At 36.0% G+C, this 24,383-nt stretch overlaps 1 protein-coding gene across 2 annotated transcripts in view; it reads right to left on the reverse strand.

The window, feature by feature from the left end:
• Positions 1–24,383, reverse strand: part of DCAF17 (DDB1 and CUL4 associated factor 17) — a 57,734-nt gene that overhangs the window by 26,198 nt on the left and 7,153 nt on the right. For both annotated transcript variants that reach the window (XM_006878847.1, XM_006878846.1), the window contains exons 3-8: positions 21,279–21,369; positions 14,349–14,485; positions 12,806–12,884; positions 8,198–8,287; positions 6,308–6,412; positions 5,914–6,019 (exon numbers count right to left, since the gene is read on the reverse strand). In XM_006878847.1, the coding sequence (XP_006878909.1) occupies positions 5,914–6,019; positions 6,308–6,412; positions 8,198–8,287; positions 12,806–12,884; positions 14,349–14,485; positions 21,279–21,369 (608 nt within the window). The remainder of the gene's footprint in view (positions 1–5,913; positions 6,020–6,307; positions 6,413–8,197; positions 8,288–12,805; positions 12,885–14,348; positions 14,486–21,278; positions 21,370–24,383) is intronic.

Here is a 24,383-nt window from a genome sequence, read left to right on the forward strand (position 1 = left end):
TAAAAAAATTATAAAAAATCTAATGGATAAAGTAGAAAATCAGTTAAATAAATCATAGTTCCTCTGCAAAATGGCATGTAAGTTCTTAAAGTCTGAAGACTACACATACACGCAAATACAGAGAACTACAATTTTTTTTTTGGCCTGGGTAAACATCAGCATTAGATTAAAAAGTTTTAGAAGATACATAATGAAAACTATGTTTTCCTTTCATTTCTTGGCCTTAGAGGTTAACTACTGCTATCAAGTTTCTATATGTCCTTTCTGGGTACTCCACACAAATATAAAAGCCTATGATTGGATAGGTTTTTAATGCAATCATGTGCTGCATAATATCCATCCAGGAAATATCCAACTGCACATACATCCATAATCACAACACCCATAAATCCTATTTTAAAAATGTGAAGTACATACAATGGCTTCTAATAACTGGTTGCTACTTTATTATTATCATGGCTGAATTACTACATTAAGTAGGTTCTAGTGTATCTGGAAAGTTTCTTTTTTTTTCAATGCATACCCCACATACACTGCTGTGGAGTTGTTCCAACTCACAGAGACCCTCTACTGGGTTCCTACGGCTGTATATCTTTGTGGAGACTTGTGATCTTTCTCTGCAGAGGTGAAGGTAGATTTGAGCAACTAAACTTTCCATTAAGCCCAACATTTAATGCAGGAGGCCTTTAGGGCTCCTTTTTTATATAGAGAAAGGTACAATATATACTATTTATTAACACTTAAATAACATGAGATAGAAAATATTCTAATTTACATACAAATGTAATTTAGAGGTGATTTAGTGATGGAACCGGTTCTTAAATCTAGGAATTATCTGCGTTTAATATGGTATTTGTATATTGTCCTTTTTCACAAAAAGTAAAGTGGCTATTAAGTGACACGTGACTACATATGAACATGAAGACTATACACAAATTGGAGTTTTTCTATATAAACTTGATTTTTTTTATATTGTAATATAACTTGGAAATTGTCCCGTAATAGTGCTAGAAGTATTCCTTTATCTTTTCAACATTATGATAAAACTACATGATATAATTAATGCCTCTGTTATCTACTAATATACAGTTTCCAATATTTTAATACAAGATTTATTAACTTGCTCTTTATTTTACTCACATATTCTTTATATTTCAGAGAAGCAATGCCAACATTTTGAGAATCTTTTCAAATTAACCCATTTTAGCCTCCATTGTTGCTTTTGTTGTTGTTTATTGCCGTTCAGTTGAGCACGACTCATGGCAACCCTATGAACAAAAGGGCTGAAGCCTTTCTATAACTATTGCTGTTTCTTCAAGTTCATAGAGTTTTCAGACGCATGTGTTTTACGAAGTAGTCTCCATTAGAGTCTGTAATTGTAAAATTCTTAATAAATGTCTGCTAATGCATTTCTTTTTTTTTTACTTTTATTATCAGATAATTCTTGCTTTGCTCTTTTTCTTTTTTATTATTAATTTTAATGAAAGTTTAGAGACTTTGGATTTCCATTCATTGTTGCACTTTTCTCCCTGTCCACCCTTGCCCGCAGTTCACTCTTCTCTTTGAAAAGTAAAAGAAAAATTCTTTTACTGTTATACAAGCCCTCCCCCCAAGTCTATTCCACTATGCAGCCTTCATTCTGGACTCCTGTCACAACAATAGTATCTAATCATCTCTTTTAAAGAGTTCTCTCCCTCATCTGCTTCAATGCAGTATACATTATTTATCCCCTCTTAAGTTCTCCGCAACCCTGATGTCAGTCCCGTTTTACAACAGTGGCACCATGTAGTATTTGTCCTTTCGTGACTGAGATATAGAGTCACCCATTTTGTGTATTTCATGAGTTTCTTGCAGCATAGTAAGTATTCCATTGTGTGAATATACCACAGCTTTTCTATCCATTCATTTGTTGATGGGCACTTGGGTTGTTTCCAACCCTCTGCTATTGTGAACAAAGCAGTATTAAACATGGGTGTGCATATATCTGTTTGGGTAGCAGTTATGGTTTCTTTAGGGTTTATTTCCAGTAGTGGAATTAATTGTTGGGTCAAATAGTATTTCTATTTGCAACTTTTTGAGAAAGCGCCATACTGCCTTCCAGAGTGGTCGCACCATATTACACTCCCACCAACAATGAATAAGGGTTCCAGTTTCTCCACAACCTCACCAGCATTTGTTTGCTGCTCTGCTGAATTTTGCTATTCTTTTTTTTTTCTATAATTATATTTTATTAATTTTCATAAACATTTACAGAGATTTTGAGTTTCCATTCATTCATTGTTGCACTATTCTCTCTACCCTCCTGCCAGTTTGTTCTTGTCCAAATGCCACAGTGCTTGTCAAAGGCAGTTCTGATTAATCTTCTTTGTCAGTGTGTCCTTTGCCATTCCCTATCACTCCTCCCTGAGAGAGACTTCACCCTGAGTCATAAGGGAAAGGGGATGGCGTATTTTCTTAGCTACTTCCTGCTGAAAAGGGACGCTGTGGGTTTCAGGGTGAAGATCTTCTCTCACTACTCTAAAGGGCCCCTTTGGCAGTAGGAAACACATAGACTATTATGGAGATTGATTTTGGAATTTAGATGCACTCTTATTGATTGTGCTTGGCCGTACATGTTCATATCCTTGAAGATGTATCATGGGGGTGTTGCAACCTAGAAGACACAAATTTGACTAACCAGTTATAAGTACATGAGTCAAAGATTATGGAAAAGTAAAAGAAAAGATTCTTTCATTGTTTTACAAACCCTCCCCCAGGTCCCCTCCACCATGAAGCCCTCGCTCTAGACTCCTGTGATGACAGAAATACCTAGTTATATATCTCTTTTAAACAGTTTTCTCCCTCCTCTGTTTCAGTGCAGTATACATTATTGAACCCATCTTACTCAGTCTCTCCCCAACCCCAAGGACAGTCCCATTCTACAACAGTGGCATCATGTAATATTTGTCCTTTTGTGACTGGGATATTTCACTCAGCATAATGTTCTCCAGAGTCAACCATTTTGAATAATGTTGCATGAGTTCCTTGTTTTTTAATGCAGCATAGTATTCCATTGTGCGAATATACCACAGCTTCTCTAGCCATTCGTTTGTTGATGGGCACTTAGGTTGTTTCCAACTCCTTGCTATTGTGAACAAAGCTGCAATAAACATGGGTGTGCATATATCTGCTTGGATGTCAGCTATGGTCTCTTCAGGGTATATTCCCAGTAGTGGAATTGCTGGGTCAAATGGTATCTCTATTTGCAACTTTTTGAGAAAGCGCCATACTGCTTTTCACAGGGGTTGCACCATTTTACACTCCCACCAACACTGAATCAGGGTTCCAGTTTCTCCACAACCTCGCCAGCATTTGTTGCTTGCTGTTCTGTTAAATTTTGCTATTCTGACAGGGGTGAGATAATATCTCATAGTTGTTTTGATTTGCATCTCTCTTAGAGCTAGGGATTTTGAACATTTCTTCATGTGTTTGCCTTCTGAATGTCTTCTTTGCTGGTCTGTTTATATCCTGTGCCCATTTTGCAACTGGGTTGTTTTCCTTTATTTTGTTGTGGCACTAAAGTATTCTATAAATGCTAGATATAAGTCCCTTATCAGACATGCCATTGCCAAATATTTTTTCCCAGTCTGTGGCTTCCTTTTTTTACCCTGTTGGGGAAGTTTTTGGATGTACATAGGGATTTGATTCTTAGAAGGTCCCATTCATTTATTTTATCTTCTGCTGGCTGTAGGTTGCTAGTGCATTTCTACTGAATACTTGAAGTATTACTGGGGTTGAATCTTCATAAAACTACTTAATTCAATCTGTGCAAGCTATCCACAAATATGAATTGTGTTTTTTTTCTTTTTAACAGAAATGCTTTATTAGCTTAGTGCTTCAGCATAATATTAAAACTCTTTAGCTCAGCAGACAAAGGTTCTCATGATCTAGCCTTGTCAATACATCTTCAGCTTATTTCCTCTGCTCCCAAACTAGTATTTTTCATTTGCCTGAGATATATGACGGCTTGTTGCGTTTGTCCTCCTTTGCACTTTGGGCCTTCATAAATATGAGTCTGTATTGTCTCCTTTCAGTGTTCTTTGCCTGTCTTTCCCCCCCTCCGCAATCCACAAAGTATAGGGAATAATAATAAACATAAGTACTTGGATAATCTTAAAAAAATATTTTGTATCTGGATAGCTTAACTATATCTTAAAGTCTGCATAGTTTGGAATTTATTATGAAAATGCACTTCACGTCCCCCTAACAATCATCTATTTTTACTTTTGTTTCTTGCTTTGTTGATGCTAAATGACAACAGAAAACATTAAAGACTTATTCCACCTATAGAACAAACATCTTTAGAATCTCACCATAAAAATATAACCCCTGTCCTTGCCATAAGAAATTACTCTTACAAACTAAGAAGACAGATACTAAGATAATAAAATATATTTTCTCTATTATTTACAATTGTGATCTTTATACTTACTTTCAAACATTAAACCATCTTTTTGTTCCTGACATGAACTCTAACCAGACATAATTTGTTTCTTTTTAAATACATTGTTCAATCTGAGTAGTTTATTTTTTTTTAACACTGCTTGGTTTTATACACTAGTTATACAAAATCTTTTAATGTTTTTTTCTTTTTATTAAATCTATTTTTATAAATCTGTATATGTGGTCTTAGCCTAAAAGTTGGCTTTTTTTAGCCATTAGTTAGCCACCTCTGGTTTCCAGCTACCTTAACTGCAGGCACATGGTACTGTATATCAGTATGGTCTTTTAAATCAACAACAGCTATGGAGCTTGGATAATAGAAAAGAATGCTTCCCACACTAGGAAGCAAGACTTGAGGCGAGTCGTAATACTTCATGAGAAAGACTTGTAGCAGCAATACTTGAGGTGACAAAGACTTGAGGCAAGCCAAGTTTGCGGCAGGGAGACCCTGGTGGTGGAGAGACTGTGGCACTGCTGTAGACAAATGATGGCAAGGTGTGACCTGAGACTTGTGCTGGCTACAGTTGAAGGTTTGGCTCTTCTTGCTGGATGTTTGAAGGAAAGGGGGAGTTAAAACTGCTCTGAGGCAATCTTGTTGGATGATGTGGATTTGACTGCGGAACTGAAAACTGGAGCCTGAACTTACTGAGGAACTCTTCCTTGGTATTATAGGGCTAATGAGTGGACTTGGCTGATAGTCTTTGACTCCCTCTCTCACTGCCCTATAAACCTCATTGTTGGTACCCTACCTGTGAATCTGGGAGTCAGCAATGAATAAACAAACCTCTTGCTGTTGGTTTGGCTCTAGAGGTGCCACGGGGCTGGACTATAGGCTCTTAATCTACTTTCTCCTCTGAGGCAGTGAGGGGCTGTGTTCTTACTCCCTCTGGCCCTGTCAGAAAGATGCTTGTAGACTTGTGTCTCCATGTCCAGTTTTTTCCTCTGTAGACAGTGTATAATTTTTTGTGTTCTTTGTCAATCTTTAAATATACTACGAAGTTGCCTGTCTAACTTCTATGTTCAAACAGCATAGTAATATATTAAGAAACACATTCTTCTTAACATCAGGTAAGTGTCACAGAATCTTAAGATACTAAGTAATAAGGGAGCTAAGCGGCATTATTTGCTCCAAACTCATAATTTTGAAATTTTGGAAATAATGAAACTAAGGACCAACCAGAAAGATTATAGTGCCTTGTCAAAGGTCACTGATTTCTGACCAAGCAAAGCCCAGCATCCCCAGGCCCCATGAATAACTGAGGGATTCTTGTTGAGATCTATTTGATATTGATAGCAAGAAACGTGCAGTGTAAGAGTAAAAGAATTGAATACATGATTAAACTGTAAAGAAACCATCTAGATGATTACAATTAATAACTATCTATATGACCACTATTTTTTAAGATGAAAAAATACTGTATAGTCGCATACCTGTGATTTTAATATTACAAGGAATGCCAAAAGGAGCCTCTCCTACAGTTCCAGTAGTCCCACCCCATCTGCATGCACACCCTAAGTCAAGTTTCTGTTGCATGAACTAAAAACAAAACAAAACAAAAATAATGGCTTTAGCACCTACTTACTTACTGTCTGAAGAAAATCAAATTCACATGTATATGGCAGAGAAATGTCTTTATCTGTTACTAGTTCTTCTGTTAATCTTTCCCACCTTCCTCCTCAAGATTACTTTGTCTTTCTGCATTTGTACACTTTTGTGTAACAAGAATCACACAAGCACTAGCATCTAAAAACATCTCATTAAAAATTATACCCCAGACTAAATCTCAAGTTAATTATAGCATGATAAAAGTTTTATTTTCTCTACCTGTTCAGTGATGGCTTGGAAGCTGTAGAGCCTGACCAGTCCTGAGCTGTACATCACAATCAGTATTCCATGAGATAAGGTAGCATCTGTAACATTCCCGAAAATCTGGGGGGAAAGGTAGATATCACCTGAGAAAAGACCAGAGGGCCAGTCCTCTGAGTGTCCACAGTGCTTTGTGATACTGCTTAACATTCAGGCCATCACTATGACGCTGATGCTGAACATAATAACATTAATGATTATAATTTAGCAACTAGAGACTAGTGTGTGATTAGGGTGAGTAGTGAGCCCCTGGAGTCTCAAAGTGGAACACTAATCAGAGTTTAGCACATGCTCCTCAAAATGAAGACGTATTCATTTGCTTCACTTTATTTGCTCCAGAGTTTGGACACAGGAATCTGCTGAGATCATCTAATTAGAAATGAATATAGACTCTACCATGAATATTATGTCAGGAGTTCATTTTTTATGTCAAAATTTCTTTATGTAGAGACTTAGTGTTTAGCTAATCAGAGGTGAAAATACTGGATTAAGGAAAATAATTCTCTTAAAAACTACCAATTAAAAAATTTTAATATCACCTTGTTCACTAATTTTTCCATCAGTAATATAAAAACCAAACACCTAGCTGATTCTGAGTAAGTCTTTGGTTTACTGTATGCCTCCCTTTTCATTCTTGTGCTAAATTCTGTCATAATTCTCCCTAGTGCTCAGATAAAGTTGATTCTGTGCCTATCTTAATATTTAAGACAAGCCAGTAGACAAATATTCATAGCAATGGAAGAATAAGGTATGAAATAAAAAAAATCTTTTTCTATTAAAGATAAATTTTTTTACTTAATGAAGATTTTCTGCCTTAGTAAATAGCTTACTATATTCTGAAACTGGTCAGTGGGTAGTCTAATTATATATAGTAAGTGAAAGTTAGACTTCACATACATGTAACTATAAACAAAATTAAATCTCTCAAATGATTACCTTGGACATGTATGAATACCGTGAAACAATGTGACTCTGTTAAGTGTTTATTCCAGCTGTATAATAAATACACACAATTACTTAATCTAGAAGCACAAAGAGAAATATTAAATTTATGAGCTGTACTGTTTTGTCATCTCTCAGAGTTATCGATAACTATGATTTGCTTTGATCCTATCTAGCTCATGATTCTTTAGTCATTGATCCTGACTCTTCATGTTGAAAAGGAGGATTTCAATCCCAGAGGCGCACGGTTCAAATCCACCAGATGCTCTGCCGAGGAAGGAGGGGCAATCTCCTCCTGTACCAGTTAGATCTGATTTAACGGTACACATGCACACACACAAATAATAAAAATATTTTTTTAAAAAAAGGAGGATTTGTATAATTCAAACACATTTTTCATACAAAAAACTCTCTGAGAAAGTAGTCACCCTACTCTAATTCTGTCTGACATTTTAAAGTCAAACCTACGTTCAAATTCCAGCTTCCCCACTTACTATCCTTAGGCTCTTGGTAGTTGCTTAGCTTCCTAACACAAATGTTATTTGACAATGTTGTAAATTAGTTAAAACTCCTGGTGTAAAACAAGCGTTAGACCTGAATAATGCAATTCAAAGGAGGCATTTTGTTAAAGAGATTTTCATCTTCCTTTAATGTTCATTCTTACAAGTGCTGCATATTCTTTTTGAAAAGAAAATCTTACTAATTTTGTAATTTTAGAAAATGGTTTGTAGGTGATCACAGAAGCAGAGACATGCGGAAGGATGCAAAGACAATTAGGTTCTCTCAAGTCATAGAGTCTCAGGTATTTCAACAAACTTTTTAGAGCCAAGAGAACATTCCCAATTAAAATATACTATAAACAATTAAATAATCATGTTACATTTTATTGTCACTAGACGTTCTTACTTTTTTGTTGACTTCCAAAATTCCTATGAGTGAAAAAGGTAGAACACGGAATACTGCAAGGTACAGCAATACAGACTGTTGAATGCCTGCCTGGAAGAAGACATGATGATTACAGGCTGCACTACAAAATACTTCTGACAAACTTTTTTTTTTTGTGTGTGTGTGTGTGTACTGTCAAATCGGATCTGACTGGTAAAGGAGGAGATTGTCCCTCCTTACCCGGCAGAGCATCTGGTGCATTCGAACTGTGCGCCTCTGGGATTGCAGTGCAGCTTCTTGCCACTAGGCCACCAGAGCTCCCCGACAAACTCTTTTTTAATGAGTTTAAAATGTCCAACTGTCCTAGCATGCAGTTTATGTAGACATTTTAATGAGTTAAAAACATCCCCTAATCTAGATTGCAAAATTACTTAAGAAGTACTCATGTTCAAAATCTACCTTTAGCAATACAAATGCATGAGCTCACATACACTATCTATAAAAGCAAACATAACATTAAATAGTTCTTAGTAACAAAAGGCCATGAATTCATATTATAAATTGGAATTAAAACAGTTAACAACAGCCTACTCAAAACACATGCAGTTATGGGCATATCATTTCACAGCAACACTGCTCTGAATGTCCACGAGAGTCAAAACAGAAAAACAGTAACTAAAACTTGACTGTTTTTTCTCTGTGGAAGAGGGGAATGAGATTAAGTAAATGAGCTGGGTAAAGAGAAAAGCAATATATAAAAAAAAGGTTAATCATATATTACAATCAATCAACCTACTATTATAAAAATGTGTATGAATGATCGAAATTGTGTAAAAGAAAATGTCTGAATGAAAAACCACAATGACTTGTAAACATTCAATCAAATGAAAAAAAACAACCACAAAAAAACCCAAAAACCAAAAACACACACACAAAACCCAAAACTATAAAAAAATGGTTAAAGCTCTTTGTTATAGGTGAATTTTTACTGAACCAACCAAGACCTTCAGATGTAAGTCAGTCTCTATGCTAAAATTAAGAAGACAGACATAGTTTATATATCATTCATTACCTTTTTATAATAGGTTAATGAATCACAATGTCTGATTAATCTTTTATATATTATATATTACGTATAATATATAATACATTATATAATATATATTATATACTATATGTAATATATAATACATATTTATATATATATGAGGAGTATATTACTCAAGAGTGTTACTGTTTTCTTTATAGGTTTGTCTATAGTTTGGCTAAAAGGTAGTCTCCTGAAATGGGTTCAATATCAAGTTTGGAAGGGTGTTTAAAGGTCAGCTTCGGGGTTTACCAGTCTCCCAGACAAGTAAGTCTTGTCTTTTTTATGATTTTGAGCCAGAGCTAATATTTAGTAGCTAAAGATGGATAGAGAAGATTCTAAAATACAGAAATACCAGAAAGACCTTTAAAATATTAAAACCAGTTGCCATTGGGTCAATTCTAACTTATCTTGACCCCAGAGTGTCAAAGTGTTCCAAAGGATTTTCAAGGATGGCTAATATTTTAGGAAGTAGATCACTACGCCTTTCTTCCAAGGTACTTCTGGCTAGCTTTAGAACTCTAGTCTCTGGGTTAATAAGTGAATGGGCTAACTGCGTTACCCAAATGACAACAATTAAAACACTTTAATAGTTCTGTGCAGAACTAGATTGAAGGTCTTGTTCTTTTGGAACATATTCTGAAAAAAATGCAAATTAGACAAGGCTGTTTAAGAAGGCACAGAAAATATTTTAATATTTTGTTATACTACTTTTGTGTTTTTTTTTATCAAGATAGGTCAATATAGTGAATGAAAATAGGAGAGTAGTATTAACAAGAGAAGCAATAATGTGCATGTTATTTTTCTTGATCTTCACCCTGAAACCTACAGCATCCCTTTTCAGCAGAAAGCAGCTAAGAGAATACGCCGTCCCCTTTTCCTTATGAATCAGGGGAAGTCTCTCTCAGGGAGGAGTGATAGGGAATGGCAAAGGACACACTGACAAAGGAGATTAATCAGAACTGGCTTTGACAGGCACTGTGACAATTGGACAATTAAAACAGACTTTCAAGGTGGGGAAAAAAAGGACAAACTGGGGAGGAGGGTAGAGAAAACAGTGCAACAATGAATGAATGAAAACCCAAAATCCCAGTAAATGTTGATTAAAACTAATAAAATTTAATAATTAAAAAAAAGAAATAATAAACCACAGTAACCAACAACAACAAAAACCCAAGAGAAGCAATAGTAGGTCTTTTTTTCTTAAGATTGTCATACTGAATACATCAGGAAAAAGGAGAAGATATCAACAAAAGCCATGCAGTTGTAACTGTGATGCAAGGAGCTAGGCAAGATACAGGAAAAGGTTAAAAAAATGCTTATAGATAAACTCTGTAAAAAAGAAAAAGATATAAAAAGGTCAAATAATAAACTCTAGTAGGATACCAAAGACAAGAGATGAGAGGGGAAACAAAAGCAGGGTTTACTGCAGGAGAGCTGACAGACAAGATATGTAACATGGCACTAAGCATGACAGGAAAACACTGGATGGTTAGCAAGGTTTTGATGCTTGTTTATAAACAAGTTAGAGAAAATAACTTTTTTCCTTTGAAATGTTTTTATTTTATTATTTTTTGTGTGTGTACCATCAAATTGGATCTGACTGGTACAGGAAGAAGTTGTCTTTCCTTCTTCAGAAGAGAATCTGGTGGATTCGAACTGCACACCTGTGGGATTGCTGTGCAGCTTCTGCCTCTAGGCCACCAGAGCTCCCTAGAAAATAACTTTTTAAAAGGCACTCTAAAATTCTGCATAAACTTTACTTGTCATAAGTGTTACAGGAATTTCTATAATAGTAGTATGGTGTAGTCGTGATTTTGTCAAGAGTTGGATCCAGGTTCTATTATTTAGTAGCATTATGATTAGAGTAAGTTATGCAATCCTTCTGGGTCTCTGTCTTTTCATCTGTAAAACTGGGTGATAATGTCAAATTATCTACCCTAAATTGTGGGAGCTCTGGTGGCATAGTGACAAGAAGCTGTGCTACAATCTCAAAAGCACACTGTTTGAATGAGAAGGATGGACAATTTTTTCCCACGTGATTTTAACTGCCATCTGAAAACTTGCCTCTGAAAACCCGCCAGAGGGTCAGCTATGGATTGGATCTGACTTGACAGTACACAACAACAACAACAACAACAACAACAACCCTAAATTGTACTGATAATTAAATCAGTTAATACAGGTAAAATAGTCACACCAGTGCTTGACTATTGGGTCATAAGAAACACTGATGAGAAAATACTGAAGTAGTTAAAATTAAAAATAACAAAGACCAGGGAGCTTTGGTGTCCTAGTGGCAAGGAGCCGCACTGCAATCCCAGAGGTATGTGTTCGAATCCACCAGATGCTCTGCTGAAGAAGGAGGGGCAATCTCCTGCTGTACCAGTCAGATCCGATCTGACAGTACACACAAAATAATAAAATAAAATAAAAATAATAAAATAACAAAGACCTAGAACACAGACTCTAAATATAAGAATTGGTATTTCTAGATAGTCTAGAATATGAAGAAACAGAAACTTCTAAGTGTCAAGCCTGTAACTACTTTAAATAAAAGTGTTCAATAAAAAAAGATATATACACAATGTGGTGTTAGACTAAAAGCTGGCACTTCTTTTTAGCCTCTGGTTTCCAGCTACCTTAACTGCAGACACATGGTCTCACAAATCAACATGGCCTTTCAAATCAGCATCAGCTAAGGGACTAGGATAAAAGAGTGCTTCCCACACTGGACAGCAACATTTGAGGCAAGAAAGACTTGAGGCAAGCAAGGCTTGTAGCAGCAGGACCCTGGTGATGGAGAGACTGTGGCATTGCTGTAGACAAATAGTGGCAAGGTGTGACCTGTGGCTTCATGAATTTGTGCTTGCCACAATTAAAGGTCTGGCTGTTCATTCTGGATGTCTGAAGGAGAAGCTGTGGTAATTGCTCTGAGGTAAACCCTGCTGGATGACTTGGTTATAAGTGCTCTGAGGAAAACCATGCTGGATGGTTTGGGCTTAACTGCTGACTGAAACTGAAGCCTGCACTTATTGGGGAACTGTGTCTTGGGACTGCTAGGCTAAAACTTGGGGTTACATTGAGTGATATTCTTTCCCTACCCTACTCTCCAACCTCCTTTCTTAATAAACTCCACTGCTGGTACTGTGAGTTTGTGAGTCAGCAAGAAATAAAAGAACCTCTTAACCTTGATGTGGCTCCAGAGGCACCAGAGGGCTGGGCTACAGGCTGTTTATCTGCTTTCTGCTGTGGTGCAGTAAGGGGTTGTGCTGTTTTCATTCCCTCTGGTCCTTTCAGAGAGACGCTCAGGGTCCTGTGCCCCTATGTGCCATTTTCTCTTCTTTAGACACACAGTCAAAGAAGCAAGCTTATTTATAATTTGGTAAATCTTCGAAGAAAGAAAAAGAAAGCAAAAAGGTACCCCTCAACTGCCACAGCTTACTTCAGAAAGTAAAGAATATCATGTCTTTGATAACCAATTAACAGAAAAAAACACTATGGAGATAAATTCAATTTACTAGAAATTTAAACATGTATACCTGGCGGGCCACTGCAGAGATTTTGTTCTGAGCAGACTTGACTGCAATCACTTCTTGAGGAGTGTCCCAGCTCAAGTATCTTTTTAAAAAGAATTGTGAGAGTTATGCAATTAGATCAGCTTGTCTATGCTGTAAAAATCCCTTTTGTGTTGTGATGTGCTATCGAGTCAGAACTGACTCATCGATGACCCTTCAGCAGGTTTTCTACAGATCTGAAAAGATACAGAATTCACTGCCATCAAGTCAATTTGGACTCGTAATGATCCTAAAGGATACAGGATAAACGTTCTATAGCATTTCCAAGGCTGTGAATTCCCCTCCTCCTTTGTTTTTGGACATGTTAATTTGGTCTGAAAGTTTACAGAGCAAGTTAGTTTCAATAATGTATACACAATTTGATTCATGACATTAATCACATAATTTCCCTTAATGTAAATTACAAGCTTACCACTTTCTTCCTGGGCTCCCAAACTCTATTCACCCTTCTTTCCCGTCCCTTTTAACTTTGCAGTTTTGTTTTTAAGCAAACAGTACCCTTCTAGTGTCATGTTGCTGACTGTTTTGAAGAACATGTTGCTCATGAGTGTTACTGTTCACTTTATAGGTCTGTCTATCACTTGGATAAAAGGCAATCTTATGATGGGTTCAGTATCAAGTTGGAAAGGTGCTTAAGGGCCAGCCCCAAGGTTCTACCACTGTCTGAGACAAATAAATCTTGTCTTTTTTATGATCTGTTCTACATTTTTCTCCCATCCTCTCTAGCACTTGCCATTGTGATCCCAATCAAAGCAGTGAGAAGTGGTGGGCAGGCATAATCTAGGTTTTTCTTGCTTCAGGCTAGTGGTAGCTGTGGTTTATGTGGTCTACTCTATTTCCAAGTCTTTGCTTTTCTTTACTCTTCTTTGCTCCCAATGAAAAGGCCAATAGTTGCATCTTAGATGGCTATTCTTTAAGACATAATTCTGTGATCTTTAAGGAAACTGCCATTTGGTCTTCCATGGAGCATCTCATAGGTTTAAACTGCTGACCTTTCAAAGTGCTCAGCTCCTAAGTGAAATGTCAGTGGTTCAAACCCATCAGCAATTCTATGGGAGAAAGATGGAGCAATCTGCTTCCGTAAAAATCACAGCCTTGGAAATCCTATGGCCTATGGAGCAATTCTAACCCTGTCTGATGAATTAGAATCAATCTTAGAGCAACGGGGGACGTGTGCGTAAGCATGTGCATATCTTACATAATTTTATTGTTCTAAAGTCTATAAAAGTGTCTGATGTAACTATTCAAAACTTAGAAAACAAAATAATTTTTACTTTAAGATGGAAACATGAGAAGTTTTAAAATGTTACTTTCATATATATTTTTTACTCTAAAGTGGTATAGGCTTCCTAGCCTTAAAAATTCAAGTGTAATTATGAACATAGAATAAAAAAAATAAGTTTATAAACCTAGTTTTTGGTATGTGCTGGGGGAAAAAAAGAAGAGAATATTCCCAGGCCTCATATTTTTATAATAAAATTCTGAATAATAAAGTCATAGTTAATACCTGAATTTGCAATAGGAAGCAAGATATATCTTCTCAAGGATTTCTCCAGTGGTGGCAGATATACGAAGTAGCCAGTTATGAGCAGTCAGTGCAATGAGTGAGGATTTATAATCTGATGGACTGGGAAGTATTTCTCCCTTGAGAAGAAAAAAAAATTAGACTGTTTGGCCTTGAACAATTCATGGGAATCAATGTCCAGAAAAAATAGCAAATCACTTAAAGAAATAACAAATAAGTAATTTATAAATAAGTAAATAAACCTAAGGAGAAATATTTATTGCACAAAGAGAGAAGTCAAGGAAAAGATAAGTTTTTAGGTAATTATTTTCATCATTACATGAGTTTATATACATAAAGTTCCTAAACAATTCCTAAATAGTTTATTATTAAGCATATAACAAATGTTAAGTAGAGAGGATTAATACACTACTGCTAACAAGTAAAAACAACAGCTCTTAAAACCATGCATAAAAGCATGTCAATTAAGAATAATCTCCTAAAATCATTTTCATAATGCTCTGTTTTTCCTTTCCTCTAAGACTCATTCTTCCTTGTGATAGGGCTCAAAATGGCCAAAGTGTAAATTACCTCAATACTCACTATGGTTCTCTTCAACCCCAAATGAAAATTTAGAATATAGAATCAAGGCAGCCAAAGAATAGAAGATGGAATTGGGTTTAAAGAAAACATGTGTAACTAATGAACTGCCCTAGAAGGATGAAAGGGAAGCTACTTGGGTGCTCCTACCAGTGAGGCGCTACAAGATTAAAGTTTAATGCAGAAGAGAAAAACAAAAGGCTCCTCTTTGATTTTGTAAAAATAGGGTAGTTCTATGAGAAAAGTGGAAATTAACTTAGCATTATACTTAGGCTGAAAAATGAAAAGTCAAGAATAAAGAAACAGTTTATATATATATATACTCCTAAAGATTTATTTTCCCTTTCAAATGTCAAGGAAAGAAGTAAGGTGGCAGTGCTGTCTGTGTTGCTTTTAACATTATTAACTTTGAAGAAGGAATGTCATACTTGGAAGGGTTGAGGGAAGCACTGAAGATGGCACTGGATGAGATAGATTGATACAATAACTGGGGTAATGAGGGTAGGTGTGTCAGAGCCAGTGAGATTAGTTCAGGTTAGAGCAGGGTTAAGAGCTGTTGTGGCACAGGGTTGCTATGAGTTGTAGTTGACTTGATGGCACATAACAACAACAACAACAACTGTCTTACAATGAGTTCACAGGAAACTAAATACGTTTACATTATGGTGTCGTATTTAAACATTATTTTTACAAAGCTATTAAAAGTTCTAAAAGAAGTACTCTTCATATCTTCCCTTTAAAAAGGGATAGTTGTATTTTAAAGCAGTATATATAAAGGTCTAAACTAAATGCCTATACAAAAGATCGCATGCCATTCACTGTCAATCTATATGTTAAGCAAATAATTCCAGAAGCTGGATGATATGAACAAGGCATTATCAATATTAGAGGTTGTTACTGTTATGTGCTATTGACAACGACTCATAGCAACCTTATGAACAGTGGCTCTGATCTCTGCCCTATCCTAAGCCAACCTGACCATCTCTGACACACCAATCCCTATTGCTACTGCCACTGTATCAATCCATCTCATCCAGGGTCTTCCTCTTTCACACTGACCTTCTACCCTATGAGAGATGGAGCTTCAAAATTAGTTTTACCCTCTCCAAGATAGACTTATTTGTTCTCTTGACTGTCCATGGTATGGTATGTTCAATACTCTTCTACAGCACCACAACTCAAAGGCATCAATTCTTCTTCTGTTATCCTTATTCATTGTCCAGCTCTCAGAGGTATAGAAAGCAACTGAGAAGACCATGGTCTAGATAAGGCACATCTTAGTCTCTTCACTGACACAGACTGGACGAAGATTCATTAATAACCTATACTATGCCGATGAGCTAACTTCTCTTGCTAAAAGTGAAGAAGCCTTAAAGTGTTTACTAATCAAGACTATACATAAATAAAACAAAAAACCTCACGATTAGTTTGATGAACAACATCATGATAAATGGAAACTAAATGATAAATGAAGAAAAGACTAAAGTTATCAAGGATTCAATTTTACTTTTGGGTCTACAATTAACACCCATGAAAGCAGCAGTGAAGAAATCAAGTAACATATTTCAATGGGCAAATGTGCTGCAAAAGATTTTTATTTTAAGTGCTAAAGAACAAGGATGTCACTTTGTGGGCTAAGGTGATCTAAACCATGGTATTTTCAACTACATCATAAACATGCTTGTTTGGGGGAGCTCTAGTGGCCTAGTGCTAAGATGCTGTACTGCCAACACAAAGGCACACAATCTGAATCCACCAGCTTCTGCAAAGAAGAAAGATAGGGAATCTACACTCATACGATGTACAGCCTCTAAAAAGCTGCTGAAGGGTTAGCTATGAGTTGGTTCTGGCTCTATGGTGTATAAAAACAACATGCATGAGAAAGATGGACAATGAATAAAAATGAATGAAGTATTCATGCCTTTGAATTATTGTGGTGAAGAGTATTGACTGTAACATGAATAGCTACAATAAGCAAACCTATCTAGAAGAAGTACGGTCAGAAAATTCCTTAAAAAGGAGGATAGTGACACACTGTCTCACAAATTTTGGACATAGTATCTATTAGGAGGGGTTAGTTCCTGGAGAAAGATACCATGCTAGGTAAAGTGAGCATCACTGAAAAAGTGAAAGATTCTCCATCAGATGGATTTACACAGAGGGAGAGAGAAGTAATAAGTCTGAGGGAGGCATAGGACCAGGTAGTGTCTCACTTTCCTGAAGACAGGGTTGCTATGACTCAGACAGCTTACAACCAACCATATTATGGAAAAGCAAAGTACTAATTTAAGTGAGGTTTTACATTAGGATGCTTACAACAGTTCAACATGTTTCTTAGTTTTATTCCAGTGGAAAAAACCTTGGTTCATTTCAAAAGAGAATAAAATATTTAAGGAAAAATGATGAATTAGATGCCTTTGAGTTGTGGTGTTGGATAAAAGTACTGACTATCCCATGGACTGCCAAAGAACAAACAGATACATTTTGAAAAAAGTGCAACCAGAGTGCTCCTTAGAGGCCAGAACGGCAAAGCTTTGTCTCATAGACTTCGGACATGTCTTTGGAAAGACTATTCTTTGGAAAGAGACATTATGCTTGCAGAAGTGGGGAGTCAAAGAGAGGGAGACCTGCAACAAGATGGACTGATCTAGCAATTGCAAGAACAGGTTCAAGTGTGTAGGGGATGACAAAAGTGCAGGTAAGAAAAGGTTCAGATCAGCTGTTTACAGGGTTGCTAGGAGTTATATACACAGGTTTAAAATCAGCAAAGTTTTATGTCAGGATTCTATCCTTTCTCCATACCTATTCAATCTGTATGGTGAGCAAATTACTTGAGAGGCTCTGAAGAAGAAGAATGTAGCATCAGGATCGGAGGAAGACTCAACAACCTGCATTATGTAGATGACACAACTTTACTTGCTACAAGTGAGGACCTGACATGCTTGCTACAGAAGATCAGAGAATACAGCCTTTAATACAGATTACATCTCAACATCAAGAAGACAAAAATTCTCACCACTGGACCAACAAGCAACATTATGATAGACAGAAAAAAAGATTGAAATTGTCAATGATTTCACCTTACTTGGATCTACAATCAATGCACTTCTCCAGAAGTCAGGAGATATAATGCTTTGGGCAAGTCCATTGTTAGGGATTTCTCCAAATTACTAAGGAGAAATGATGTCAGTTTGAAAACTAAATTGCACCTGATTCAGGCCATGGTCATTTCAATCACTTGCTACACATCTGAGAGTTGGACAATGAATAAGGACGATGACAGAAGAACTGATACCTTTAAATTGTAGTGTTGGAGAAGAGTACTAAATATGCTTAGACTGTTAAAAGAACAAATATAGGTATGTCTTTAAAAAGTACAGCTGAAGTTCTCCTTGGAGGCAAGGATGGCGAAGTTTCATCTCACATATGCTGGGCACTGCTATGAGAGGCTATTCTTTTGGAAAGGGGACACCATGCTTGGAAAGGTGGAGAGTGAATGAAAGAGATAAAGACCCTCAACGAGATGGATTGACACAGTAACTGCAGCAGTGGGCTCAAGTGTGTCAGAGATGATGAGGCTGGCATAGGATAGGGCAGGATTTAGATCTGTTGTTAATAAGATCCCTATGAGTTGTACCTGACTTTACGGCACCTAACAACAACATGAGTTGTATGTGATGTGATGGCACCTAACAACAATAGCAAGAAATTTTTATAGGACTACTCTGAATTTTTGGTTTTCTACACTGAGATCTTTAAAGCATCTCAATTAAAAAAGTCATTTCTTCCTTTAATTAAAATTGATTAAAAGACTAAGTTGTCACCACAACAAGATAAAATAATCCAATAGAAAAATGGACACAGGATATGAACAGACACTTCACCGAAGAAGACATTCAGATGGCCAACAAGCACATGAAGAAATGTTCAAAATCCCTAGCTCTATAAGAGATGCAAATCAAAACAACTATGAGATATCATCTCACCCCAGTCAGAATTGCAAAATTTAACAGAACAGCAAGCAACAAATGCTGGTGAGGTTGTGGAGAAACTAGAACCCTTATTCACTGTTGGTGGGAGAGTAAAATGGTGTTAACCGCTGTGGAAGGCGGTATGGTGCTTTCTCAAAAAGTTGCAAATAGAGATACCATTTGACCCAGCAGTTCCACTACTGGGAATATATTCTAAAGAGACCATAACTGACATCCAAGCAGATATATGAATATCCATGTTTATCACGGCTTTGTTCATAATAGCAAGGAGTTGGAAACAATCTAAGTGCCCATCAACAAATGAATGAATAGAGAATCTGTGGTACAGTCACACAATGGAATACTATGCTGCATTGAAAAATAAGGAACTCACGCAATATTATTCAAAATTGCATGGAGAACATTATGCTGAGTGAGGTATCTCAGTTACAAAAGACAAATACTGCATGGTGCCACTGTTATAAAGCAGGACTGACCTCGGGGTTGGGAGGAGACTGAGAAGGATGGGTTCAATGATGTATACTGCATTGAAACAGATGAGGGAGAAAACTGTTGACGAGGGAAAATTATTAGGGATTTTTGTCATGACAGGAGTCCAGAGCGAAGGCTGTATCGTGGAGTGGACCTGGGGGGAGGGATTTTAAACAATGAAAAAATTTTTCTTTTACTTTTCCAAGAGGGTAGTGTACTAGGGGGGAGGGTTGGGAGGGGAAAAAAGTGCAACAATGAATGAACGGAAATCCAGAGTCTGCAAATTTTCATTGAAATTAAAACTAAGTTGTTATAGGTGTAAAAGTTAAGGGTGAAGAAAATACAGATGTCAAATTTTCTTATTTAAAGTGGATTGGCGAGCTCTGGTGGCCTAGTGGCAAGAAGCTGCAACTACAGTCTCAGAGGTGCACAGTTCAAATCCACCAGATGCTCTGCTGGAGAAGGAGGAACAATCTCCTCCTGTACCAGTCAGATCTGATTTGACGGTACACACAAAAAATAATGAAATAAAATAAATTAAAAAAAAAATGGAGCCTTATATGGACAGAAAATTCCCATTGAAAAACTGAGGAAGCAGTTCTGGAAGACTAATTTTATGCATAAGGAGTCTTAAAAAATAATAAAAAGACTTTTTACATAGTATATTCAGTGTTAGTTTGGGCAAAAGGGGCCAAAGAGAAGAATGAAAAATTCAGAACTCAAATGCTGATGGCCTTGCTTGCTGCTGATAAGAAAAGCAAATGGCCTTGCATGTCTGGCTGAGCTAGCAGGCGGTTCCTATATCAAAGTGGAATGTCCCTCCCTAAAGACTCTGCTTATAAAAATCCTCCCCAGTAAGTTCTCAGTGTGACTTCTCATTCTGCCTCTCCAGGATGAGGAACTCACCCGGGAGCTCCCTCCCTCCCCCCTTTAATAAAGCTGCATTAAGCTTTCTCTCGTTCTCTCTGATTTCTTCTCTAAATCCACTAACCTAACCTTCAGAATATAGCCTCTTTTAATATTTCAGTCACATGTTACAATGTACTATTTTTCCTCAAAAATAACCAAACAGAATTAAAAGGTCTGATTAATTTGTTGCAGCATTTAAGTGCATTTCCCAAGACAATCCCTCCCATAGAAAGTGAATATTCCTCATAAATGAAAGTTTTGTGATCAAAAGTTTTGAAAAGATGTTTTAATAATCTCATATTAATAAAATGCATTAATTAATATTATTAAAGACTGAGTATTAGTCTATAATATGCTTTCCTAACTTTTAAATAAAACTCAGTGCATTCTTTTTCCACAGTCCTTTGAGTCCTCCCCGGCAGTATACCTGCTAACCTCCCATGACAACCTATACTTAATTGTACTGTACTGAAAATAGACACGGGGCAATGATGATCTGATGAAATGAGTTTATCCTATTACATGTCTAATAAGATTTGTATAAGAAAAACTAAGACTATATTTTCAAAGAGCCATGTGACAGAAATATTGTAATAAAAAAGATACTTTATTATTGCTTCTACATACTAAATAGCATAATCTGTTAAGATATTAAAGATTATAAACTAGCTTCTATTACTTAACAAAACTTTTAAAGTTTATAAAATTTCCTACTGTACAAGATTAAAAGATGGCACCTCAAAATGTATTTCGTGGTTTTAAAGTATGTTTACAATGTTACTATATAATTCTTTAAGATAAGAATGAGACAAATAAAAGATACACTCTTTTTCTGATTTTGTGAAACACTAATAAACCTCTATACTATTAAAGTTTCATTCCTTTACACACTTTCTTAATGAACACCAGTCCTTCTAAGCTAAAACTATTCTATAAACAAACCCTCTGAAGCAAATCTTACCACAGGGCATTCCCATAATAAAGCATCCTCTATCTTTTCAGACTTGGAACATTTTGGCATTTCATAAAGTTTTCTTGGCACTGATGCAACACTAGGGGGGAAAAATAGAAAGGTTTATTCTTTTTTTTGTGTGTGATAAATAGAATTTTTATTCTTAAATATTGATGATGAACTTAAGAAAACATATTAATCCTCTCAAAATTATGTTTTTAAGAGATGAAATATTTTGAGGAGAAAATTAATTACCTGGACATAATAATGAGAATAAATGGAACAGTGAAATGAGCTCAATAATAGCAAGAAAAATTTTATACTTCTTTGCAATTTCCCTTTTCAATTTATGTCAAAGCAAAATTATATTTAATACAGATGGATCAAAATGGCTGAATGTCACACTCCAGAAGTTATTCTTTAAAGAAAAAGATAAAGCAGTAAGCATCTTTTTTCCCCAGAGCAAGATAGCCTTTCTTTTGGGGCCGAAAGGTTTATTCTTGATAATTAAGACAGTATTTACTTACATATACGTGATTATTTTTATATTCTGAGAACTTGAATACAAAAATAGAACTAATTTTGATTTCTTCTTAACTGAACTGTAGGTGTTTTCCCTGATATTATATATCATGAGTACAAATGCTTCAAAAGATAATACATTAAGAACAGAATTTAATAGAACTACTAATCACTTATTGACATTTTGGTGTGTCTTGTCCCTCCTCATTTCTCAATTACATGTATACCTAAAAACATCTAAAATTGAACCACAGTAAATTTTTCTTTTACTTCTGAGTATCTTTGCTTAATTTCATTGACTTCATAAAGTAAGGTTCCAATGTTTTAAAAATGAAAATTTGTGGATTAAAAAAAAAGGATTTCATTGGTACACAATCCCCCTCGCACACGCCCCAACCCCAATGAAGGAGTTTTTCTTTTGCTTTTCAAGGAGAGGAACAAACAGGGGGTGATGGGGGTGATGGGGGTGGGGGGTGGATGGGGGGGCGGGGAGAAAAGTGCAACAATGAATGAATGGAATTTCAAAATCTCTAGATGTTCATTGAAATGAAAAACAAATAAATTAATTTACAAAAATTTCAATTATTTTAGAATGAAAATTACAAAAAACCAAATCTTTTAAGTTTTTTAAGTACCCAATTGCCTTTTAGAAAGCTTAAGTAAATTTATATTCTTGCTAATATTGTAGACTACCATTTAATTTTCTTAGATGTGAAAAACAACATTTTATTTTCAATTTTTATTTCTTTAATACTGAGATGACTTTCTAATTGAAAAAGAGACAATTTTCAGCATGACTTTTCTGTTTACCTTGAACATTATCTCACTACTTCAAAAGCATAAATGAAAAATTTCAAAAGATAAAAACAACCTCCTATAAAATTCTTACCTGTAGGAAAACACTTCTGAATGGCATGCTAAAGAATTTGAACATCAGGTGGGATCTCCTACAGTCTAAGAATTTTTCAAAGGGTGGGTTTTTTTTTTTTTTTTTTTTTTTTAATGGTCAACAGTTGTTGCTGTTGATTGCCATCAATGAGCACACTCATAGCAACTCTATGAACAAAAGATCTAATGCCTTTCCATAACTATCGTCGTTTCTCCAAGTTCATAGAGTTTCCAGAGGCATGTGGTTTAGGAAGTGGATGCCCCTTCTGCTTCTAAACCCATCTTACTACTCAGAGCTCCACTAAACACTGTCCACAATGAGAAACCATTATGGTATTTGATACCCCAATAGCACAAGGTTCAGCATCACAGAAAACCCAGATTACTTCATACAGCACATTGACAAAGAGTAATGTGCAAAGTGGGAGAGTGTTCCTCTAGATGAAACAGCACTAGTCTCATTTAGCAGTGGTTAAATATCAAGTTGAATATGATTCAGAGTCAGAGTCAGCTTTGCACAAAAGACCTGAACTCTGTTCTATAACTAATATAATTTCTGTATATTTATAGAGTTTAGAGAGTTTCTAGAGGCATCTAGTTTAGGAAGTGGATGCCATTCCTGCGTCCCAGCATAAATCAATCTGGAAGCTCATCCAAACATTATATATAATGGGTAACCATTATGGTATTTGACACAACTATGGAACAGTGTTCAGCATCACAGCAACTCCAAGTTGTTTAGTACAGCATATAGACAAATAATTGCTGCGTCATTTAAAGAATATTCATTCTAAAACTAATATAAATTTGGCCCACAGGCTTGTGGCCCTCAGGCCCTATATGATTTTAAAGCCACAATCTCTAACAGGCCCCCCCGCCCCCCCGTCAAAGGCTCAAGGCCCACCCACTTTTGAGGGGGGGTGGGGAAGAATAGTAACACACATCAAACATGACCCCACTATCAAGACAGACCGCTATCAAGATGCTAGCTAGCAGAAGTGAATATTAAATGTACCATATTTACTTATCTTAAATATACTGGTCAACTCACCAATTTCCTGAATTACAGGTCTCTCTCAGTAGTTAGCTGTAAGTCAACATAGGCACACATAGCACCAAAACCTCTAGCAACTTTTTATTAGCTGCTTAAGGTTTCTCAGTCATAGGTCATCAGTTATCTCTTTGGGAGATGTTTGTGCCTATAGAGATTTATGCATTTCAATCACTGTCTTTTAAAAACTGTTATATTACTAAGTTTAAATTCTCACAGTACTATTAGGGCTTGTTGCTGTGTGCTAACAACACCAAACAATAACAGTAGTGATGAGGAAAAAAATTTGAAAGGAGATACTTCTGTTAGAAGGAAAACTCTGATAATTAAATTTGCATTAAAAAGGTTTATTGGGGAAAAGAAAACAGAACAAAGGATATGCCTCTAAAGAGATGGATTCATCACATTGCAAGTTCAACTAGCATACTTAAATATAACACAACTATCATGAAGAATTTGTCAAAAGGGAAATCAAAATGATTGCTTGCAATTCATTTAACTGACAAATGACTTAAACTGGCATATTAAGTATTTTGTGTCTGTATTTGATACACTCGGAGATAGATCGAACATGCAATCAAGATGCATTGATAATAATGGGTGACTGGAATGCAAAAGTTGGAAATAGTGAAGAAGAATCAGTAGTCGGAAAA

The sequence above is a fragment of the Elephantulus edwardii genome, unplaced genomic scaffold, assembly GCF_000299155.1.
Source record: "Elephantulus edwardii isolate Elephantulus edwardi_28Jun2011 unplaced genomic scaffold, EleEdw1.0 scaffold00001, whole genome shotgun sequence".
Lineage (NCBI taxonomy): Eukaryota > Metazoa > Chordata > Mammalia > Macroscelidea > Macroscelididae > Elephantulus > Elephantulus edwardii.